The sequence below is a fragment of the Cheilinus undulatus genome, linkage group 6, assembly GCF_018320785.1.
Source record: "Cheilinus undulatus linkage group 6, ASM1832078v1, whole genome shotgun sequence".
In the NCBI taxonomy this organism is placed as follows: Eukaryota; Metazoa; Chordata; class Actinopteri; order Labriformes; family Labridae; genus Cheilinus; species Cheilinus undulatus.
In genome coordinates, this window is record NC_054870.1 from 42,872,867 (window position 1) to 42,896,695 (window position 23,829).

At 41.2% G+C, this 23,829-nt stretch overlaps 1 protein-coding gene across 1 annotated transcript; it reads right to left on the reverse strand.

The window, feature by feature from the left end:
* Position 1: 1 nt before the first annotated feature.
* Positions 2-13,433, reverse strand: msh6 (mutS homolog 6 (E. coli)). Its single transcript, XM_041790132.1, has 10 exons — positions 13,051-13,433; positions 10,661-10,866; positions 10,393-10,571; positions 6,553-9,121; positions 4,547-4,830; positions 4,337-4,454; positions 4,001-4,090; positions 3,733-3,887; positions 1,503-1,702; positions 2-139 (listed from the first exon to the last, which is right to left on the reverse strand). The coding sequence occupies exons 1-10, from the start codon at positions 13,305-13,307 to the stop codon at positions 58-60; spliced, it is 4,140 nt and encodes a 1,379-aa protein (XP_041646066.1). The 5' UTR covers positions 13,308-13,433; the 3' UTR covers positions 2-57.
* Positions 13,434-23,829: the final 10,396 nt, after the last annotated feature.

Genomic DNA, 23,829 nt, shown 5'->3' on the forward strand with positions numbered 1-23,829 from the left:
TGTTTTTTCAAGTGCTGAGAAAACAAAATCAGCAGAACCAAAGGGTTTGGGTACAAACTACAGTGTGTTGAGCATCTGAACCAGAGAAGAAAAGTGGGTTTTTCCCAGAGTGGTGTCTTCAGCAAACTGGCACAGCTTCCTGCATGAGAAGAAAGATCACAACGCATTAATACCAACCTTAAATCCTTTTTTTAGGTGTTATTTACCATAGACAATGCCTATTAACAGTATTCACCCCCTTGGATGTTTCATCCTTTCATTGATTTAAAAAAAAAAAGAAATTGTGAATATATTTTTAACAAAAAATACACAAAAAACCCTCTTTAATGTCAAAGTGAAAGCAGATTTCTACAAAGTAATGTCAATCTAACAAAAATGTCATGTAAAATAAGTGACTGCTTAAATATTCTCCCTCTTTAAAGTGACTGACCGAATTCAGTATTCCTGGCTACCATTACACCATGAAGACAAAATAACACTCCAAGCAACTCAGAGAAAAGGTTGTTGAAAAGTATTAGTAAGGGGATGGATTCAAAAAAAATTCCAATGCACTGAACATCCCCCAGAGTTCAATTAAATCCATCATCAAAAATTGGAATGAATATGACACGTGTAAATCTGCCTAGATCAGGTCATCCTCACAGTCACTGAGCAAGGAGGAGACTAGTGAGCGAGGTCACCAAGATACCTAGGACTAATCTGAGGGAGTTACAAGCTTCGGCCGCTGAGATGGGAGAGACAATGCATACAGCATCTGTTGATTAGGTTCTTCACCAGCCATAGCTTATTGGGAGAGTGGCAAAGAGAAAGCCACTGTTGAGGAAAACTCGTCAAATCTTGACTAGAGTTCACCAAAAGGCATGTGGCAGCATCATGCTTTGGGGATGATTGTCAGCAGCTGGCCCTTAAAGGCGTGTAAAGGTAGAGAGTAAAATAAATGCAGCTAAACACAGGAAAATCCTGGAGGACAATCTTATTCAGTCTGCAAGAGAACTACACCTTGGGAAAAGATTCATCTTCCAGCAAGACAATGACCTGAAACATACAGAGAAAGCTCCACAGACATGGTTGAAAGACAGCAAAGTGAATGTTCTGGAATGGACAAGTCAAAGCCCACAACTCAATCCAACAGAGAATTTGTGGCTGGACTTGAACAGGGCTGTTCATGCCCAATCTGTGTGCAACCAGACTGAGACTTCAGCAGTTTTGCTAAGAAGACTGGTGTAAAATTTCAGTTTCAAGACGTGCAAACCTAACTGAGGCTACTAACCCTACTAAATACTGACATGTAGGGAGTGGATATTTATGCACTCACATTGCAGGTTTTTTGTTTAATTGACATTACTTTGTAGAAATCTGTTTTCACTTTGACGTTAAAGAGGATTGGGTTTTTTTTGTTAGAAAAGCCAAATTATATTGACCATGATCGATTTATAAAATCAATAAAAGGGCAAAACATCAAAGGGGATGTATATTTTTCTAGGCACTGTCTTTAAACATACTTGAAAAGACGGAGGCTGATGGTGCTCTTCTCAAACTCTCGAGCCTTCTTGTGTCCTGATTGGATGACCTCCTCAGGTAGGCTGGCGAGTCGAGCAGCGTTGAAGCCGTAACTCTTGGGACAGGCGCCGGAGATGAACTTGTAGAGGAACGTGATGGTCTCTTGACTTGGATCCTCGCATTCGTTCTCCACCATGCATGCCTGGAAAGGGACAAAACAGGAACATAAAACTTCACACTAGGTCTCTAAACATGATAAAGGAATACACAAAAACATCAGAAAAGTTGGGATTTCCTGCACTGTCAATCACTAAAGTCCTTTAGTTATTTACCCTGCTACAGGAGAAAGGCTGCCCTCTAGAGGTGAACTGTGGATCATCTAGTCAGAGGAACTAAAGCTGGTGTGAATTTAGTCTGTTGAATCTCTGCACTTTGGTTTGTTTTGGGCAGGGTTATTGTACAAACAACAATGACGAAGCAGTAGCATGATGAAAACCTCAACAAAGTCTCAAAATGACCCTCCTAACCAGGAACTGATTATCCACACATCCTCACTGAAGCAAAAAAAAAAAAAAAAATGAAAGAAAAAGAAATAAAAGTCCAGTAAACTAGGATCATTGCTATTAATCTGAAACTGAACACAAAATTTTATATTTAAGAGAAAAATCAATATTTTAGAGGCTGTGCACTAACATAGAGTCAGTGGATGCTAGCTTTACTAGCTTTTCTTAAGGAAATACGCATTTACATCAACATCATTTACCAGTAGGGATGCTGAGTCCTAACTTCTCTACCACATATACAAAACCTTCACTCCGCTCAGCATCATGCTTCCACATCTTCAACTTTGAAATTAAAGTACTAGATGTACTTACAAAGGGAAACTGAAATTTACTGAGTAGAGAAGTGAGCTGATGGATGCCGTATGAAAGGTGAGTGTTCAGTGCAGCACCTCACAAGCTGTGAGGGCACGCTGGTGGACAGTTTCTGTTTCCCTGATTGTTGTCATGTATGATTGTCCTGTTTTACAGTTAAAAATATGGCTACATCAGGCCTAACTTTGTATAATATCGAACTAAAATAAAGCAATGATAAATTGTCGAATATTTTGGTTTAACAGCTAACTCTGGCACAACTGACAAAATTAGTTGCATACAGCTTTTGACCGCAGAAAGACACCCTAAGCTGCAGGTTGTGGTGGAGCATGCACCCAAAATCAGGCCCCCCAAGGAAGCAGCTGTGCAGAAGCTCTGTATGCAGACTGGAGAAGTTACTCTCTGTCATGAGTGAAATTGTCATGAGTTTGTCTTTGCACTCTTTGCAGAACCATTAACAGATATAATGCTTCACTGAAAATGATTTAACTTGCAGCTCCTTACTGACAGTGCAAACTTGCTGCTTTGGAATACAGAGCCAGAAAACTGTTACCTTATTGAAGGTGAGTGCAAAAAAAGTCTAAACCTTTTCCATCAGGACTTAGATTTATCACAGTAGATTATGCTTAAATCTAGGTTTATGCTTTTAATACAAACCGCTACCCTAAATAATCAAGCTCACATTTTCTCATTCTTGTCTTTGAGTGGCTGAATGAGACTTTTCGGCCTCAGCTGGTTCATCTACCAAACTTTCCACCTCCCCCAATGTCTTTTTTTAATTCCAATAACTGCAATTAAGACAACTGCTGCTCAATACTTATCTGCTCCAACTCTGGTATAATGAGCGCTGTTTCAGTTGCCATGGTCTGCCTGTACACAAACAAGCAGGAAATGTGGCAGCGAGGCTGGGAACTGGCATGAAAATCAGACTGCTAAGGGGCGCTTAGTCAGTTTAGGAGTACTGCAGACTGACGAGGACACGCCAAAGCACAAGTATGTAGCGGCGTTGCTACAGCACAACCTTGACAGTGAACTATTATTTTTGTTTTATTTGGGAATTTGGCAGTTTTTGCACCAAAATTAGCTAATTTTTATGAGAAGAATGCCCCAAAAAGTTCCCCAAAGTGCTGTTTGAAACAGGATAATGAACAAAAACAAAGATTTTACTCCTGGAAACCAAAGAATCCAAAAAAATTAATTTACCTTGATTACACTAAACTTAAAAAAACAAACAAAAACAACGTAAGCAGTAATTCAACATCATTTTAAAGATTACTCTCAAACACAAGCTCATACAGATTTTAACTTTGGGTCTATACACAGCAGTATTGTGAGTTCTTGGCATTGTTGTACTCACCATGTGTCCGAGTCGCACGGCAGGGTTGTTGGCATAGTCTTCCACCAGGGAGTGGTAATGTGTGGAGAAGAGCGTGCGGCAGCAGACTTTCTCAGCAAGCTCCTTCACGACAGCGCTGGCGATCGCTGTGCCATCATATGTGGCTGTGCCCCGTCCTAGAAAAGGAGAGGAAACGACATGAAAACACAGCAGAAACAGAACAATGCTGAGAAAAATCCTAAGATACACAGTAACATTATGACTATCATTTAAACCAGCACAGACTCACCCAATTCATCCAGGAGCACAAGGGAGTGTTTGGTGGCGTGGTGAAGGATGCTGGCTGTCTCACTCAGCTCCACAAAGAAGGTACTCTCTCCTACACAAGATTTATAGGATAATAATAAAAGCATTATCCATGAGGTAGAGGAATAAGTCAGTGTCACATAAACAGATGTTCTGATAGTATTTTAACTCCCTGAAGTTACAGCCAGTACCTGTGTCTCAGTGTTAACACAGCCATTTACTGCTAACCACTTATGAACCAGGAAGAAATGAACAGAAGCCAAAGAAGGTTACAGACTACAACGATACCCCTTTACTATAGCAAACGTAGCTCATGTACCTGCCATGATACGATCTGAGGCTCCCAGCCGAGTGAAGACCCTGTCGACTGGAGAGAAACGAAGGCTCTCAGCTGGAACGTAACACCCGAGCTGAGCGAGGATGATCACCAGTCCACACTATAAGAAAAATGCAACATTAGTAGAAAAGCTTAAAATTCCCCAAACAAAATCTAAAATATCAATAAAATGTGGATCTAAAAATGACTCACCTGTCTCATGAGAGTAGACTTTCCTCCCATGTTTGGTCCGGTTACTAGGACACATGAGGCGGTAATGTTTTCCTCCTTGTTCTCGCTGCTTCCAGGACAGCCAATGTAAATGTCGTTAGGAATGAAATCATCGCCAAAAAAGGTCTTTGTGACACAAGGGTGTCGGGATCCTGTGAGGTCAATGAAGGGTGCTGCCTGGTCCTCACCCTCAGGGAGAACCACCTGTGGCCTCGCCATTGGCCCGTCTCCACCCTGGCTGTATCGAGACAGAGCCAGGAGCACGTCTGAAATAAAACAAAAAACATAAAAACTGTACAGAAAAAAATTGGTCAAAAATTAAAACAAATGATGGGATGAACTAGAAGCTGGCTGATGGGATCTTTGAGATTAAAACTGGTGGAGGAAATTAACAGATTAACAAAGCTGCAACAAGCATCACACATTTCTGAGATGGAATGACAACAGACCTTTTCTATGCTGCCTGCAAAACAGATTTTTTCTTTTTGTACTTTTTTTTTCATTGTCTATGTAATTTTTTTGTCTCTTTTAGGGCTGACAGCTTGTATTTGGGTTGGTTGTTTGGTCCAAGAGCTTTTGCCCGATCAAGATCACCCTGGTCAACAAGTGATGACAACATAAATCAACCCAAGGTTCCTCATCAATCTGGATCCTTATCACTACCACTACTGAGACCTTTCTTTTGTTTGGTGGAAAGACAAAGACAAGACAGAAGTGGTATAAGATTAGAAGATTGTTGAAAAGGTCTTCAAAAAGCTAAATTACATTTCTTGTTGTGACACGTGAACACATCATGACTTTTCATACACTTTATTCTACAATCAGACAATCCTACCGTCCTTGAATGCATCATATTACAACAAGGTTGGCTCGTTAAGTAAGCCAGTTAACTTCTTTTCTGCCGTTTTAATGACTTTTTACATTGGATAAATATTTTTAAGTAAAGCGAGCTGCTCTAAAGTTTGGGAATGTTTTTCATGGACTTTCGGAGCAGAAAAGGAAAAGCTAAAGCCAGCGAGTGTATGCTTCTCCTACAGCCTGAGTGTTTTTTAAAATGTCAAGCTGACAGTTGAAGGTAGGCTGGTGTGTTTTGGTTTAAATTGATTCATAATGCTGAAGTGTTCTGAGCTTATAAATTGATTATCCTATGGCTAACATGCTCTTTAGGCCTACTTGTCTTCGTCTGTGTCTCTGCCACTGATAGACAGTCAGTCAGTGATGCATGCAAGCGAGAGAGAGGGGACACAGGAATGCCTTCTCCTCTCTGATGTGTTTTACATCTCTTAGGCTGACCCATAAACATCTTTATCCCATTCACCTCAGTTAAAAAACCTTCGTAGCATGCTGTAAGAACACTTTTTTTTACCATGATATTAAAGTACGGTTATTGCCAATGGTCATCATGATAATCAAAATATGACCGGAGACGGGCATTGCAATTAGCTCGGGCTACAAATGCTGTAGTGTGTGGCAACGACTCCAGCATTTTATAAAGGTAGCAAAGCATGAGTAGAGGTGTGTGCAATGATAGCTGTGGCCCGTGCTCGCTGGCTACTAGTGCTTGTTAAAACCTGAATAATGTGGTTTTTTAATACCTAGCAGTAATACCATTTACCACAGAAAATGTTTCTAAGGTTTAACCTATAAATCATGAATTAAAAAAAGACGAAAATTTCCGGACAGCTGAATCAAACTTGTAAGCGTCAATCAAGCTAAGCCTGGGATGAAAAAGACACTAAATGAGGGAAAATTTTCTCTGAAGAGCTCAGACACAGCCAACAATCACATAGCTCACATTATGGAGATATATGGGAACATCTGCAGGAAATGAATTCAGAGCAGACACCTGTCTCTACTCAGAACAACGAGAAAAAACCCCAGCAAGTACCAGAAAAACAAAACTAGTCATTTGATTGTATGTCTAGACAGACTGTATGCATGGTGGATAAAATATTGCTCACTTGAAGGAATAAAAGGAGAGTATTTACCCAGCACTGCCATGCACTCCACCCCTGTCTTCCAGTCTTTGTAGTTTTTGTCAAAGTTGTAGAAAAGTCTTCTCATGCAGTCTCTCAGGGCGGCGTCTCTCTTCTCCTCAAATCCCTGCAGCTCTGCAAACAGCCGCTCGCTCTCCTTTGTCACGTAACGCTTCCACCCCTTCTTTGTGGACTTCACCTCGTACTCCTCAGGAATATTCCTCTCTGAGACGCTGTCTGGCACCTCCATCTGGTAGCGGTTCTTTCCAGTCCCCCAGTAAGCCATGTTTTTACAACCCAGTCTCTTCTTCTGCCTGTCCAAGTATTCCTGCAGCTCACGCTCACAGCTTTTGATAGCAGTCAGAGCATGGTCATACTCTGGGTCAAAGCCAGTTTTAGGGGTTATGACGCCTGTTGTGCGAGCTTTCTGGTGGTCAAAGGCGGTTTCCCAGCGTCTCAGCTCAGCAGTGAGGTCGGGGAAAAGGCCGCCTTTTTCATTTTTTAATGTGACAACTTGGCGGAGCAGTGTGGATCGAGACTCCTCTGCTACAGGAGTGAGAACAGAAATGATCTCCTGCATTGTTTTGAATCCTTCCAGTGCTGAGAGGAAGTCTGCAATCTTGCGCTTACTGTAGGTGACCTCCTCATAGAGAACGGCTCTGCTGTCGGGGTGATCCTGGCCCTTCAGAGGAGTGCCAATGCTGTGGATTTTACTTAGAAGGCGCTCCAAATCTGGGAGCTTCTTGAGCAGGTCTGACACCTCTGTAGCCTGAGCTGGTGATCCCATGAAGTCCTCCACTGCGTCCAGTCTATCATTTATGGATGTGGGGTTACACAGAGGAGCACAGAGCCACTGCTTCAGCAGCCTCTTACCAAATGGAGTAGAGCAGGTGTCCAATCTCTCCAGCAGTGTCCCTTCTGTTCCTCCTGAGCCATTCTGAAAGATCTCCAAGTTTGCTAGAGTCACTCCATCTAGGACCATGCGCTGACGAGTCTGGGCAAAGAAACTAGCAGGTCCTGCAGCTTTCTCCAATTCCACATCAACAGGGATGTACTCTTCAAAGTTAGCCATGGAGAGTAGTTCTTGATCGACCAGACATTTCTTCAGGTAGAAAATGCAGCTGCCCAGCGCTGACAGAGCCAGCTCGTAGCCTTCTTTAGGAGTTAAACCCAGAGAGTCACTTTCAGACGTCATCTTTTTAAGAAGAGTAGGAAGAAAACTGTTCCCCTTCTCCTGATCTTTCCCAGCCGTCTCTCTGAAGTAATCCTCTTCGGAGAAAGTTTTAAGAGTCTTCTGAGCGTCCCAGAACTGAGTGCCTGCGTTCAGTCCTTCCTGGAGTGCAGATGACAGAGAAGCTTTGAGTATTTTACGTGTTTCAACAGATAGGTTCCCCTTTTCAAAGAGCACTTCTGCAGGAGCAAAGTGTGCAATCAGGGTGCGCAAACGAGAGCAGTGACGATCATCTGGGAACTGACCAACATGGAAGTACCCCACAGAGGTGTCGACAAAACAGACCCCGTACGTGCGGCAGCGACCAGAGCTTTCTTCTTCAGCTTTTTCCTTCAGACTCAGCAGGAACTTGCTCTGGCTCTCAGAGGGAGCACCATCCAGCACACTGTACGTCTGGGTTCCCTTTGTGATAATCCTGCACACCTCTCGCCTCACAACCTTGTCAAACTTTGTGGGTTTTAACATCGTCTTACAGCGGGCTTCCATCATCTCAGGGGTCTCCGTCTGCTCCACACGAGCCACCTTGTAACCTTTCTGAACCAGCACGTCTGAGAAACGGGCAAAGCCGATCTCAGGAAAGCCCGAGTGTGCCCATGTGCCCTTCATAAACGTCAGTCCCAGCTCATTTACTCCAATCACTGCGTCCATGTGGTAGAGCTCGTAAAACTTGCCCACCTTGTAGAAAACGACAGTATCAAACATCGTAGACTTGAGCTGCCACCAGCGACGCATCCCAGGAGTGTTTCTGTTCAGAAAGTCTTCAGGCACGTATAAGCTTGTGGGATCATAATCATCCTCTGACTGTCTGCGCCTGTTGCCATCTTTCCTCCTGCCATCCTGCAGCCAATCCAGCTTCTCATGGTCCCAGATCGTTGCTCCTCCGCTTGTTCCTGATCCATTCGTCTGGCTCTCGAAGGTGTCAGGAGCAGAGAAGGCTGACAGACGAGATTTTGTGTCAGCTGTGACGGCTGCAGGAGCTCTTTTTGGTGTAATAGCTGGAATCGAGGGTGCTTTTGCCTTTGTGGACTTTTCAGCAGGACGCTTGCGCTTTGCTGGTTTAACAGGACTATCGGCTTCCGACTCTTCCATGCTCTCTGCCTCCTCCTCTTCACTGCTCACCACGCCCTCCTCCTCTTCATCCTCACTGCTGGATGCAGCTTGATCTGGTTTGAAGTCCTCGTCTGATCCTTCGCTGTCTGAGGCTACAATGATGCGGCGGCGTTTGGCCTTGTTTCCTTTTTCTTTGGCAGCACGAGACGAACGGCGGCCGACTTTGGGAGATTTTTTGGCCTCGTTTTTATACTCATCCTCATCACTGAGCTCTTCGTCAGACAGCGTTGACTTATCAAGCTAAAAAAGGAAACAAAACACAAACAAGGAGACGTAAGACATAAAAACATGTCATCTGAATAGGTGATTTAAGACAAAAACCCTGTAAGGTATTTAAATTTTTACAACACTGAAATATTGGTGGTCACATAGAGGGATATTCAGAATTTTATGTTAATGTCTATGATGATGTTTTTTAAATTTGCTTCTGCCTAATACTTATTTTACTGAGTTGACTTTGAACTCTTAACATAACCTTATGTTGCCTCATTAAGCTGATTAATTTGCTTACATCTTACCAATTTAAAGTCAGATTTGAACACTGGATTACTATTTTTATCAAACAGAACCGGCTAAGGAGTGTCAGTGAGTTTTTTTTTTTTTTTTACAGCTATTTGGAGTGGAAAATGAGGATTGCACTCCTGCAGCAGCAGAACCCAATGTTGTAAATCTGCCAAGTACTTGGAGCAACAGCCGGAGTTTTTTCTTATCTTAATCAAGTAAAAAGTCTTACATCTTTGTTTAATTTGATTCATAATCCTGAAGTCCTTGGGAGTTTTGTGCTGCTGGAGTCATTACTCAAAGCAGTTCCTGTCCACAGTGTCACAGAGGGACACATCACAGGCTCTCTGTGTCTCTTTCTCGCCATAATAAACTGCTTAGGCTGTCTCATCAAGTTTCAAAGTGCTGCAGCATGCACAGCTTTTACAGAGCATGATGTAACGATGGAACAGCCGGCCATCGGTTGTAACCACCTGCAGGAAATACCTGGTGGCTTATACTATAGGAATGCAGGAATGATTGAAAAACAAATTCAAAAACTGATAAAAAAAAAGACATTCAGTGTCCGAATTCCTAGTGTGGATCTCATCTTTAAATGTTTGGAAAGTCAGACTTGCTAGAAAAGAATCCCTGAGAGCTATGATGGCATGGGTAACATCATCAGAACATCAATAAGGAGGGCTTCCAAAAGGGAAAAAGTAAGTGGCTATGATTTATGGATCAAATGTTATTTAACTTAAAATAACAAGTGCCTCTTCTTGTGGTATACATAACGTTGGTCTTATGACTGTTAAGAAAAACGTATTGATTTTTTTCCAAACAGTGTTTTAATGATTCTTCTCACAACAAGAATCATTTTGTACAAGCAAATTTTGCTTCAATCCTAAAGCACAAACCTCAGAGGAATATAATTGCCGAACACAGATTTTTGGAACTATTGGAAGTTTAAATGAATTTGATCAGAATTGGCATATTGTCAACAAAGTAATTAAATATGATCACAATGTCACCTCCATTTCTTCATCCTCCTCATCCTCTTCCTCATCAGAAGGCTCCATACAGATCGGCATCTTCATTCTTTTTTCAGGGCTGTCAGACATAACTGCATCAGCGAGCTCCATCGCCCGGCGGATCACAGGTTTGCCACAGAAAAAGACTCCTCCTGGTTTAGAATCACTATGGTTAGAGCCTGTGAAACAAAAAAAAAACAAAACATTTTTAGAAGAAGCACATCATAATAGCATAATAATAAATGAGAGGGAAGAATTTGTTGTAAACCTTGGTACTCTCTGACGTATTTGGTGCTGACCCATCCTCTTGTTGGGGGTTCATCAAAGAAATGGACATGCAGGCGCTGGTCCCGCCCCCGGCCTCTCATCTGCTGCCCCGTCAGAGGCTGAGGTACGACCATGCACGGCCACCAGGGGTGTCCCTCCAGTTTGGTCCACACAAGAGCCCCAGCATTAAATGAGCATGAGGGGCTGCTGCAGGAAGGTATAAACAAATTTGTTTTCACATCTACATTTAAGGAATCCAGTATTTTATTTCACCAATGCAAATTAGTGCAGTAAAACAAAGAAATTAAGTTAAACTTCAACATGTTTAAGACCAATTTAGATGAATGCAAACAACATGGCGATATTGTATCAGGCTGAATGAAGAAAAAGACTTAACATGGTGCAGTTCAGCTGCCTGAAGTTAGACAAACTTATTCATACCTAAGACTTATCTTTAACAATAACAATCATAACTTTACAATGACAATGTAAACATAGTGCTTTACAAAGATGATAAAACAAACACAGGCAATGATACAAGGCACGATAAAAAATGGAACATCACACAACACAAAACAGATTAAAAAAGGCAAACCACACAAACACACAGTCTCCTTTGGTTCTAAGTCTGTCAGGCAGGCTTGTGCCTATCCATGCAGGGCTTTCAAAGACAAGACAAGAATCTTCAAATGGATTCTGAAACGTACCAGAAGCCAGTGGAGAGTTTACAGAAATGGTGTTATACGTGACGTTTTTGGAGACTTGTTAAGTAGTCTGGCTGCAGCATTTTACAGCAGATTAGGCTGACATTCACCGCAAATATATCGGTAGTAAATATAAACTGAAATTTTCATATCTGCTGACACAAATAAACACTCTTTAATCAAATATTTGCAGATACCAATACCATGCCAATGATACTGTGCACCCACATAATCTAGGTATTGTTTTAGGGCTGTTGTGTTTCTTTTCTTGTTCTTATGAAAGTGTTAGAGGAGTAGGGACGCATATAATATTGGTATTGGCAGATCTGAACATTTCTGCTGATATTTTGGCAATAAAAATCTGCCTTTATCAGTTGTAAATATTGCCTGTGAGAACAAGTCAGAGGAGTTTTAGGCTGGACCAATAGACCGCCATCACCTCAAGTCTTTTCATTTATTTATCATCATTCCTTACATTTTAAAGCAGTGGTTCTCAACTTGTGGATCTGGACCAAAAGGTGGGATGCAAAGCTTTTCATAGTGGGTTGCGAATGTGTGCTAGAGAAAAAAAATTGACAAATATGTCTATGATGTACTGAAGTCCTGAGTGGACAAACAGTACAGCCATGGTTTAGGTTTTCCGTGATGCTGAATAATTTTTTTTCTTTACATGTTTATTTTTATCCCATCTCTGTTCAATCATCCTTTGTTCCATGTCTGGTTGACCTTTCTTTAATTATTTGGGTAGTGACTGAGTTCTCATAAAGAGGTGGTGGTGGATCCTGATGCCCTGATATGGGCATCAGCTAACACTAACCTGCAAATAGGATAAAATCCAATGTTGTGCATCCCTAGTTTGGAAAGGCTGATTAGTGATCGTGCACAGCTGTGCACATGCACAACATTATATGCTTTGTCCACCCCCAAGAGACAGTTTGGGTTCCCAGCTCCTTGCATTGTTATCTTTACAGGATGGAGAGTCTGGAAATCCATGATCTACACCTCTTATCCTGTTCAGGGCTGTGCGAGGCTGGATCTGATTTTAGCACTCAGTTTGCATTGTCTGATTATTAAAAACAAGAAATTACCCAGTATTTGGTGCCTGGCCCTCTTTTTTGTTGCCGTTGTATGCAAACAAGTTTTACTAGGATCATATCAAAATTCTGGCAACGTGACATTTCGGACTACTAAAGGACAACACCTCTTATACTTGAGCAAGATATAATCAAGAAATACTTGCCCCTCGTTGACCACAGGGGGGCCCAAATCCAATACAAAGTAAAAGCTCTTCGTAAGAGCTTTCACTGAAATAAGCAACCACAGCAGCTCACATGGGAACAACTCCAGACAGCTTCTCTTATGATAAATACATTCGTTTAATCATTCAAGGTTGGTCACTGTCACGCATTATTATAGCACACTGCTCACCTGGAGACATTAGCAAGAACCAAAACCTCGTGCAGCATGGTCTGCAAGGTGTCACAAGTTTTAAGATACTTATTTTATTTATAGATTGACTGTATCATCAAGAAATTACATCAATGCATCTGTCAACAAACTAATAGAGTTGTCTTATTAAGGTAATTCAGTTGGTGGCCTTGCACACTTCCCTCTACAGCAGGAATTAAAGTGTACAAACGTCTCTCCAGGAATTACACAGCTCCCAACATCAAAATAGCTAACTCACCTCTGTTTAGCTGGAGGTGCTTTATCTCCAAATAGCTTCTTAAATCCTCCTTTAGCATTGCTGGAATTACTTTTCGGTTTCTTGGTCACGGCTGGCTGTTGTTGCTGAGTCTGTTTAGCTTCTTCCTTCGGAGAGGAGTTGGACTTTTCCACCGCGGAAGGCAGGTCTGCCTCGGCCGGAGAAGGGCTCGGCTTCGGCTTGGACACCGGCGGAGGAGACTTGGTGAAGAAGTTGAAGAGGGAGCTTTGTTTCGCCATGTTAGCGAATGTAAAAGTTGATTTTTAACCGTTGAATCTGGGCTAACGTCTGTGTACTAGCTCTCTCTGCCTCCCTGCGTCACCTGGCACTCAGCACCACAGCCACACGGCGCGAGCGCATCCTGTTCGCGGGAAAGAGACGCAAGGAACGTGGTGGGCGGGGACAAGACGCTCCACCAATCACCGGGCAGTGTGCTTCAATACGGACGTTACGTGTGGTCAGGTGGCCTTTCTTGGCGCTAAGTGTTTTATTTTTTATCTCAACTTTATTTGTAATACAGAGGATACAAAAATATAAGGAACTGCAAGTGGTGCCATTTTTTTCTACCGTTAACATCCTGCAGCGTTGTACTACTTTCAGAAGTTGATGCACAGTAGAACATGAACAACATATCAGATGTTGAAAGTGAGACATTTTACCATTTAATGAAATATATTAGCTTATTTTGAATTAGATGGCAACAGCACATCTCAACAAATTAGGAGTAAGGCCATGTTTGCCATTGTAGAGCATCCTCTGTTAAAAAAAAAAGTGTGTAAACGTCTGGGAAGAAAGGACACAGTTGCTGGAATTCTGGGAGGAGGATGTTATCCCACTCTACTCTGATGTAGGATTCCAGCTGTTCAGCAGTCTTCGGTCCTCTTTGCTGGGTTTTTCTTTTCATGATTCTCCAAATGTTTTCTGTTGGTGAAAGGTCTGTACCACAGGCAGGCTAGTTCAGCACCTGGACTCTACTACTGTGAAACCATGCCGTTGAGATGGATGTGGTATGTAGTTTAGCATTGTCCTCCTGAAATACGCAGGGCCTTCCCTGAAAGAGACGATGTCTGGATGAGAGCTTATATTGCTCTGAAACCTTTATATTTCCTCCAGCATTGTTAGTGCCTTTCCAGATGTGTAAGCTGCCCGCACCATTGGCAGTAATGCAACCCCATACCACCAGAGATTCAAGCTTTTGAACTGTGTGTTGATAACAAGCTGAATGGTCCCTTCCCTCTCTTAGTCTGCAGGACATGATGTCTGTGGTTTCCAAAAAGAATTCCAAATTTTGATTCATCTGACCATGATGAATTAGCATAGGCTCAGAGAAGGCAGCAGTGTCTGCTTCTTCATTGCACGATACAGCTTTACCCTGCATTTGTAGATGGATGCATGGTTTACCTGTGATAATGATTTCTGGACGTGTGCCCAAGCCCATGCAGTGATTTCCAGCACGGAATAATCCTGTTTTCAATGCAGTGCCACCTGAATGCCTAAAGATCATGAGCATCCAATATTGACTTTCAGCCTTGTCTATTGCACACAGAAATTTCTCCAGATTCTCTGAATCTATTGATGACATTATGTACTGTAGATATTGATGGATATGTGCAAAAATAGACATTTAGAACCCCCATATAGGCTAGCTGGAGTGAAATGATCCTTGTTTCATATGCAGGGACCATGAGATTGGTGGTCCAGTAAGGCGAGTATCCTTATTCATAATAGAAGATTAATTTGGGAGTTCCAAAAACAATTGAAGTGTTAGAAGCTATTTGGTAAAGCAGGAAATTAGTGTCCCAAGTATGTTTGAAGATAAGAATGTAAAAGAAAACTAGACCTGTAAAAATCCTTCTTCTTTTCAGTGCATGTCTCCCATTGACTCAGTGGTATGTACTTATTATTTATCACCAGCAGAGGGCAGTGTAAGACTGCAACATTGAGCTCTTCATTTTCAATTCTTGCAAATGAACTGTGGCACAGTAGTACAAAGACATCAGTTTCTTTGCAGAATGTTTTCATCTAGTGTTTGACAGAAACAGAAAAAAAATCAACGCTCTGTTTTCCTGTTAGCTGAAAAAAATCACAGTAATTCAGCAAGAAATTGTGGATTTTGGAGGCCATTTGTTAACATCTCTGCCTTGTTACACAATTTGATCAATGACACAAAAACAGAGCAGTATGCAGGCGATAAAGAATGACTCAGCATTTTATGTGTATAGTATAGTGGGCTTGTTTCAGCAGAAATCTCCAGCTGATATATTACAGTCCACCAAACAATGGCCCTTTAGTTTGGGTGTGCATGCCTGGAAACTAGAAGATGCTCCGCTGCATTTCTTTATGTAGTAAGTGTAGAGACAATGTATGCTGTTATAAACATTTGAAAAATGATCCAATGCATATTCAAAATGACCAGAATATCACCTCCATGTGACTTTTTTTGTAGATATGGTGACAGAAAACGTCAAATTAAGACAGCATTACAGGCATCAGTTTTTATCTTTTTAAATGTTATATGACTAGATTTTCCTTTTCAAAATATCAGCATGAACACTTTAATGCACTCTTATCAAGATCAAGAGGGAACGTATGTTTATGAGACAAATAAATATTGAAGCTCAGAGCCAGGCAGATGAGGGAGGAAGGTTCCCTCTTTCTAAAAAGTGGGCATTTTATGTAGTTTCTCCCCTCATTTTTTAGAATTTACTTCAAGCATCAGATTATAGGGCTGCAATGGGAGCACAGGGGCAGGAGGTTTTACTGTTGCTGCAGGGGACAGTCAAAAAAATCCCAACCAGTCCCTGAATGGTCCTGGTGATTTAGAGCCTCTTATGATGGAATTAAAAAACAGAATGAAAAAGACTGATGTTGGTTTTTATGACACAAAGAAAAATCTGGGCTAATTTCTCATTTATAGATAAGAAAGTAACTGGCAAAGTAATTCAAAATGGAACAAAATGTGAAAAAAGTTCTGATATATAACAGAAACAAATCTAGCATGTGTGGGATGAGATGATACACATGATCTTTTCTCCCAGTACAAAGTAAGCTCTTCAGTCCCTGCAAAACAAGAAACAACAGAGAAACATGTCACACTGTCAGAGACATTTACTGAGACCTCATGTTGCACATACGCTATATAGGACAAGAGTATATGACTACCTGCCCATTACACCAACCAGGATTGTAATGACATTGTATGACATTGCTTTAACAACCTCCACTCTTCCACAGATTTTTAAGTGTTTCTGTGAAAATTTGTGCCTGTTCATTATGTAGAGCATTTCTGAACTAAGGCCCTGATGTTCAATGAGAAGGCCTGGCTCGCAATCTCCATTCCATCTCAAGCCAAAGGTGCTCCATAGGGTTATGGTCAAGGCTCTGTGCAGGCCAGTCAAGTTCTCCACACCAAACTCATCAAACCATGTCTTTGTAGTTCTTGGTTTGTGCACTGGGACACAGTCATGTTGGAATAGAAAAGGGCCTCCCATAAGCTGTTGCCACAAAGTTGGAAGCATGGCATTGTCCAAAATGTCTTGGTACGCTATCAGCATTAAGATTGCCCTTCACTGGAGATAAGAGGCCAAGCCCTAACCATAAATAACAGCCCCATACCACTATCCCTGCTCTACCAAACTCCACAGTTGACACAATGCAGTCAGCCAGGTAATCATCTCCCAACATCTGCCAAACCCAGACTCACCCATCTGACTAGCGAACAGAAACTGTGATTCGTCACTCAACAGAACATGTTTCCACTGCTCCACAGTCCAGTGCCAGTGGGCTTCACACCACTCCATCTGATGCTTAGGATTGGACTTGGTGATGTGAGGCTTGCATGCAGCTGCTCAACCATGGAAACCCATTCTATGAAGCTCCCACTGCATGTTTCTTGCACTTAATAATAATGTGGAACTCTTCAGCAATGGAATCAGCAGAACTTGGTGACTTTACCCCCCTGAGCAGTCAGGTGAATTTCATGTGGTCTTCTGCTTTGTGGCTGAGTTGCTGTTGTTCCTAAATGCTTCCACTTTCTAATAATATCACTTATAGTTGACTGTGGAATATCTAGAGGGGATGAAATTTCACAAACGTATTAATGCAAGGGAGCATCCATCACAGTCACAGCATTTCATAACAGCCAATTCAATTCAGTCCAATTCAATAACAATTACTGTATTCATCCCCCAGGGACGGTTGGTTTGAAACAGTAAGTACATAAAAAAACAAAATGCAGTGACATGGATAGCAACACTAAAAACACAAATTAGGCTGACACTAAATAAGCAGACTGAATAAGAACAATAGGGATTTAGTGATCTGACTGCAGAGGAAATGAATGATTACAAATGGCGGTTGGTTAATGACGTCCTGATGGCAACAGAGACAACCAGAGGAAGCCAAAGTACTCAGTACTCAAGTCTGTTTTTTCACCAATGATCTAGAACAGACTTTTTAAGTACTGTTCAGACTGTTCCTGTCCATAAGTGTCCAAACAATGTGATGATGCTTTGTAAAGGCTGAGGGCCTGATTCACAGAGGACTGAGCAGCTTTTGCACCCCTTGTGACTGTACAAATGAGTCTAAAAGACACCATCTAAAACAGGGAGTTTTGCCTTTTTTCAGGGTGTAAAAGATCATGCTATTTCATGCATCCATGTCTCATCTTTAAACAGTTTTTCAGTGTATTTGAAAATGTTGTCTGCATATTTTTTCCAAGCATCCCTCTTTGAGAGGTAATTAGTTTATTGCTTTTGGCAGTAAACTAATCACCAGTGTTCCCTTATTATCATCCTCACCTTTAATTTAGTGGGAACAATGAGTATGCATTTATGCGGTTGATGAGGGTTTCCCTGTGGAAAAGAATGGCCACAGGTCCTCCTCCACCTGCAGCCTTAATTGCTTTTGATAAATGTGAATAACCCACATCCACACAGGTGTCCTTGGTGTTTTCAATGCTGAATGTCTAAGTTGCTTTTGTTCTTGTCGCTTTCTGTCAAAACACTCTGGTGACTTTATTACCAAATTTGGGCGCTTAACCTCAACATGATGTTGGTGTTTACCGGTCTCATGCTGTCATTAGCTTGCACCTCTTACATACTGGGCTGTGGAGCACCATCAGGACCAATCCAGGTGAATCCAGACTTTGATGGTCATACATTTTTTTTCTACTCATTTCAGAACCTGTCTCTTCTTTCTTTCTAGTTATAAAAATACATCTTTTTCCTCACACATTGCTGAGGTTAGCTAAAGCATTTTTTTTCTTGTTTTCCCACACTGTGCCTTCCCTGAAGTTCTCTGGCTCCTCAGCCACTGTGTGTAATTTGCAAAGAGGTGCAAGCTAATGACAGTATGAGCTTGTATAAACCCCAACATCATATTCAATTCATAACCAAAGTAATCTGAATACACTTACAAAGAGGGCGGGTCTAGACTGTTCTCTTTGATGTATTATTATAAAGACCCAACACTAATCACCATAAGCTCAGCACCAGCAGTGTTTAGCCTCGTTACAGTGGCGAGGAAAACCTTCCCTATAGTTGGCAGGAACCTCGAGCAGAACCAGACTCATGCTGACAGCCAACTGCCGAAGCTGTTGGAAAGGGGTAAGGCGGTAAGGGGTGGGGGAGGAGCAGGAAGAGGGGGGTGCAGAAAGAGGGACAAGAGAAACAACAAAAAAACAAATGGGGGACAAATCTATGGCTGAATTTGCTATAATGATGAACTGTTGGCTACATTTCTCAACATCCCCAGTTATGGTGACTTTGCACTGCTTGGCCTGTATCAGTAAGCTTCAGTGAGATCACTCAGAAATATGCATGAAATGAACATGGAGTACCGACAGAAAGCTCCGTCTGTATCCATATGCGTTCATCACATAAAGCATGTATGAGTCTTTATGCATTACAGGGCGAGCTTGGGCAATGGAATGCAAAGCTGGTGGCAGAGAAAAATCCTGGTCCATCACAAGTAAGTAGCACAAAATAAGAAATTATAAGATTTTGTGCTGACCTTGCAAAGAAAATGCATTGGCTAGATTCCATGTTTGTCATCAGGCCAATCTGTCTTACAAAGCTCAAGTCTCAAATGACTGTGGCAGGTCTGAAAACAAATCTGACCAGTCAGCGTAATTTGAGGAGAATGAGGGTAGCTACAGGCGGGTTTTAGTAGCAATAGCTGCTGCAGGCGTAGCATTTGGCTTGGCTGTCACTGTAGTATAGTGGTAGTTTAATCAGAACTGGACCAGATTTTTTAAATTATATAAATAGCAAAGAACCACACTGAAAGCTTTCATAATAGAAGATGTTTTCACACTCCTGACCAGCCATGGCATGAGTTTTACCCATCAGCAAGCTCCACTGTTTATAATAGCAGCGCCTGTCTGATGAACTCAGGTTACAGCTGGAGCTGCACATGCTTGCAACCTCATTTTTTCTTGTTGCTGTAATTGGCCCGTGATAAATGTGACAGAACATTCATCCAATCACTGTCAAGAATGTTTTGAAAGTCCCGCTCTTCCTAAATGCTTTGTATGGGAGGTTTCCCAGATGAATATGAAATATTTTCCTTGCAATGTATAAAACGGTCTATCTGGCATGTCAGGTTAACTTTGTACAATTGTGTATAAAATAGTGTTCAATTTGAATCAAATTTTCTAATAATATTAATTTATCATGACATAACCTAGGACACTTCATTTATTAAAACAACAATTTAAAATGTTTTTCCTTGTTTTTGCTAAAATTGATTTTCTTATTGTCTTGCAGGCAGACTAATAATAAGGCTGATGCATTTGTGTTGAGCAGGCAGGGCTGAGTTCATGTTTACGATTAAACAGTGTAACTTTTATAATATGGAGTGTTTTCTCACCTTAACCACGCTTAAATACGACACATTCAGACCAGAATGGAAACACCGGAGAGAAAAATACATCTGACTGACTCAAAAAAAGAAATCCAATTAAAAACTCTGAATGACAGATATATGAAGAAACACATGCTTCCTCAACCGTGAAATACTTTATCAAATTAAATGGACGAGAAGTCTGAGGTGCAGCCTTGGTTAACATTATAAAATGTGTCAACTTGCTCTGCCCTCTCAGATACGGCCTTCACCTGGTTTTAAAGCTGCTCCAGGAAAGATTTATGTTGAAAATTACTCACGCCTCACACCTCATCTCATCTGCCTAAACCTTGAATTGGGCTGGAGTAAAGATCCGTCAAAAGCTTCAAATCAAGAGTCGCGCTCAGGGTATGGTCACTCGTTTTAAATGTCTTTGTGCACTGAAAATGAAAAATTGAACCTTATGGGCAGAAAGAAAATGTCTTCCCTGAGAGCAAGCAAGCTAGACCCTGCAGAAGCAGATAAACCTGCTCCTGATGGGATTCCTCCTTTATCAGTTCTCCTCCGAAGAGTTATCAAGAAGACGGTGTTTAAACATGCCCTATGATGTCTGGGTGTTAATATACATCAATTATTTGTTGTAATTTAAAAGTATTGTATCCAGCTTTCTGTCTTAGGCCACTGTGTGTAAACTTCAGCACAGTTTAAGGACAAGTACAGCCTTTCCTCTGCAGATCCCCTTAATGTTTCCTTTGCTTATGAAGGCAGAAATGATTGTTTAAGAGCAGAGAGGGAGGCAGCTGGCCAGGCTTTGCAATAACAAATTAACACGGTGTTTGTTTTTGGAATAATCAGTTCTAAATTCTAGCTTAAAAACATCATTTTGCTGATTAATATGGGTTTTATGCCAAAGAGTATCAGCCAAGAAGTCTGGCACATTTATCATCTGCATTTATTAAGGGACGGGGGATGGTGGCTTCCTCATTAATCAGCAAAAAGAAGTCAATGGATATTTGACATAGAGCAGCAGACTCTAGAAACAACACAGACTGGAAATTATAAGCATTGTCATCCTGGCATTGCAATTTCCCCATCTACACAATAAACACACCCAAAAAGTTGCAATAAAAGTCGTAATTTGTCACAATACATCCAAAAAGTTTAAATGCAATGCACAAAAAATACAAGAACAAAAATCTGAGAACATGGTTTCACACAAACTGTTAACTACCTTCAAATTAACAGTGGTTTTGGATTTATTTTAGATTCAGAAAAAAAAATGTCCAAACACTTTGGACTGTAATGACATTTTATTGAAATCCATCTACTTTAATATGGAGTTGGGTCCATTTTTGCAGCTATAGCAGCCTCCACTCTTCTTGGAAGGATTTCCCCAAGATTTTGGAGTGTTTCTGAGGGAATTTGTGCCCATTTATTCTGTACAGCTTTTATGAGGTCAGGCACCCATGTTGGACGAGAAGGCCTGGCTTGAAATCTTCATTCCAGTTCATCCCGAAGGGGCTCAGTGGGGTTGAGGTCAAGGCTCTGTGCGGGCCAGTCAAGTTCCTCCACATCAAACCATTTCTGCAATGGGGCACAGTTATGTTGCATAAAAGGGCCTTTCCTAAACTGCTGCCACAAAGTTGGAAGCATAGCATTGTCCTAAATGTCCTTTTCTGTTCCAACATGACTGTGCTCCAGTACACAAGGTAAGGTCTACAAAAGCTGTTTCTCAAAGTCCAGGTTCCGTCCTCTGTGGGAAGGATCCTCCTGAGTCAGGTCCATTGAAGGTGAAGATGAGTCCTCCATGGTAACTCTAGAACACACTTCTGGAAAGGCTAGCGAGTGTGCGTGATTATGTCAAAGGAAGGGCTGCACCCATGTACAGTGCTTAACAAATTTATTAGACCACCCTAACCCTAACCCTAACCAAAGTAAGGTTTATGTCACAGCTGCCCTAAATTAATAACATTGGTAATTACCAAAATATTTTTTTATGTTTCTGCAATGGTTAATACACCAATATGTTGAAGCTCTTTAACCCAAATGATATTTTTAATGCTAAAATATAATTATTATTGTTATCCATGAATTTTCACAAATTACAGATTTACAAAAAACTGAAAAATCAGTAAATCACATTAATATTTCTTGATTAATATGTCAAATTATAGTTATTTACTTGCATTCCCGAACAGAAAAAATGAGTTTTAGTGGCTGAATGTTATGCTTGATTAATTTCTGACTTCTCAGAGAACCCCATTGAGCCGGCTCAAATTTGGGTGAATTCAGTTTGAAATTCCTCATTCCTGTTCAAAATGGTAAAACATGGAGAGCTCACTGAAAATGAAAGAGTCCACATTAAAGCACTTCATGATGCTGGATAGTCTTTGAGACAAATATGACAGGTGGTCTAATAAATTTGTTAAGCACTGTACGCGGTGCTAATAAGCTGTCACATCATCATATAATCATAATATATATAATGATAAGATCATATAATCATTTAATATAATGATATGAAATAATTATATAATATAATCATATTATATGGTGCTACTTTTACCCATTCAGCTTTACTATGATGATTTGAAATAATGATGGCAACATATCTGCGGTGGAAACAGAACATTTAAAAGTGTATTGAGCATGGTAGAACCTGGCTTTCTCCTGTAATATGCTATTTTTTTAAGAGAAGGAAAACAATGTGTATTGGATTGTGAGTAATTCCTGCAAGCAGAGGATACACATGTGCATCCTTGGAAATCCTCTGTTTGACGGACTCAGTCCTTGGAAAAATCCCAGACATTGGAACAGTCCTCTGGTGGCAGTCGATGACGTAGTGTCCTTTAAAAACGTCTGTACGAGGATCCTCCCTTGGCTTTGAGAAATAGCTAAAGACATGGTTTGATGAGTTCATTGCAAAAGATCTTGACTGGCCCACACAGAGCCCTGACCCTAACCCTGTGGAGTACCTTCGTGATGAACAGGAGCAAAAATTGCAGGCCAGGCCTTCTCATCCAACATCAGTGCCTGACCTCATAAAAATGAATGGGCACACATTCCCTCAGAAAATCTTCAGAATCTTGTGGAAATTCTTCCTAGAGGAGTGGAAGCTGTTTTAACTGCAAAAGGAGGGAACAACTCCATATTAAAGTACATGTATTTGAATACATTTCCCTGTTGGTGTAATGGTAAGGCGGGTGAATACTTTTGTCCATATTGTGTAACAGAGAAACTCGTTAAGATGAAGCAGTTCAGCCTAGAAACATAAATAAATGATAAAGTGGAAGCAAAAGTTGTCAATAAGAATAAAGATTCCTCTCAGAAGAATACTGACAGTGTTCGGGTGCACGCTGTGAGTTGCTGATTTGTATTACAGTCCATGGGTGCATGAAAAGCTTTGAATAACTGGTAAGAAACATGAAAATATTCTCAAACAATCAACTTTTATTAATATTCGATCACTTGCATTCTCAGTGGACAGCACAGAAAAGCAATAAAGAGACTCTCCTTGTATCTCTGACGTGCTACATCAGTTTTATAACCGTGGATTTTTTTAACCTTTTCCTTTCCTCCTGGGTGTTGTTTTCCTCTCCAGTCACTCCTCTAGCAATGCTGTTGGAAAGCAGGCTCTGTGGGACTCCTCTTAGCATAATGAGGAGCGCACATCAGGCTCATGTAGATTCCCTGAGCACTGCTGGGACTGTATAGACAGAGACACCATGATATAACCGCTCAGCCTTTCCTCTCTTCCTATGCTTGCTAATGGTGCAGCCAGTCTTGTCTTTGTTGTTTCTCTCACTTTACACCAACATGAAACAGATTTTATGATCACAAGGTTTCATTTTTCCTCTGCTTTCTTCAAGGTGAAACACAGAGGCCAATTAAAAGTACTAATCCGAGTGATTAATACCT

Coding starts and splice junctions, on each gene's coding strand:
- msh6 (XM_041790132.1), bottom strand. CDS start 13,307: ATGGCGAAACAAAGCTCCCTCTTCAACTTCTTCACCAAGTCTCCTCCG. Junction 9,122..10,392: donor AGGAGGATGAAGAAATGGAG/GTGACATTGTGA, acceptor TTCCTTTTTTAG/CTTGATAAGTCAACGCTGTC. Junction 4,455..4,546: donor AGTCTACTCTCATGAGACAG/GTGAGTCATTTT, acceptor TTTTTCTTATAG/TGTGGACTGGTGATCATCCT.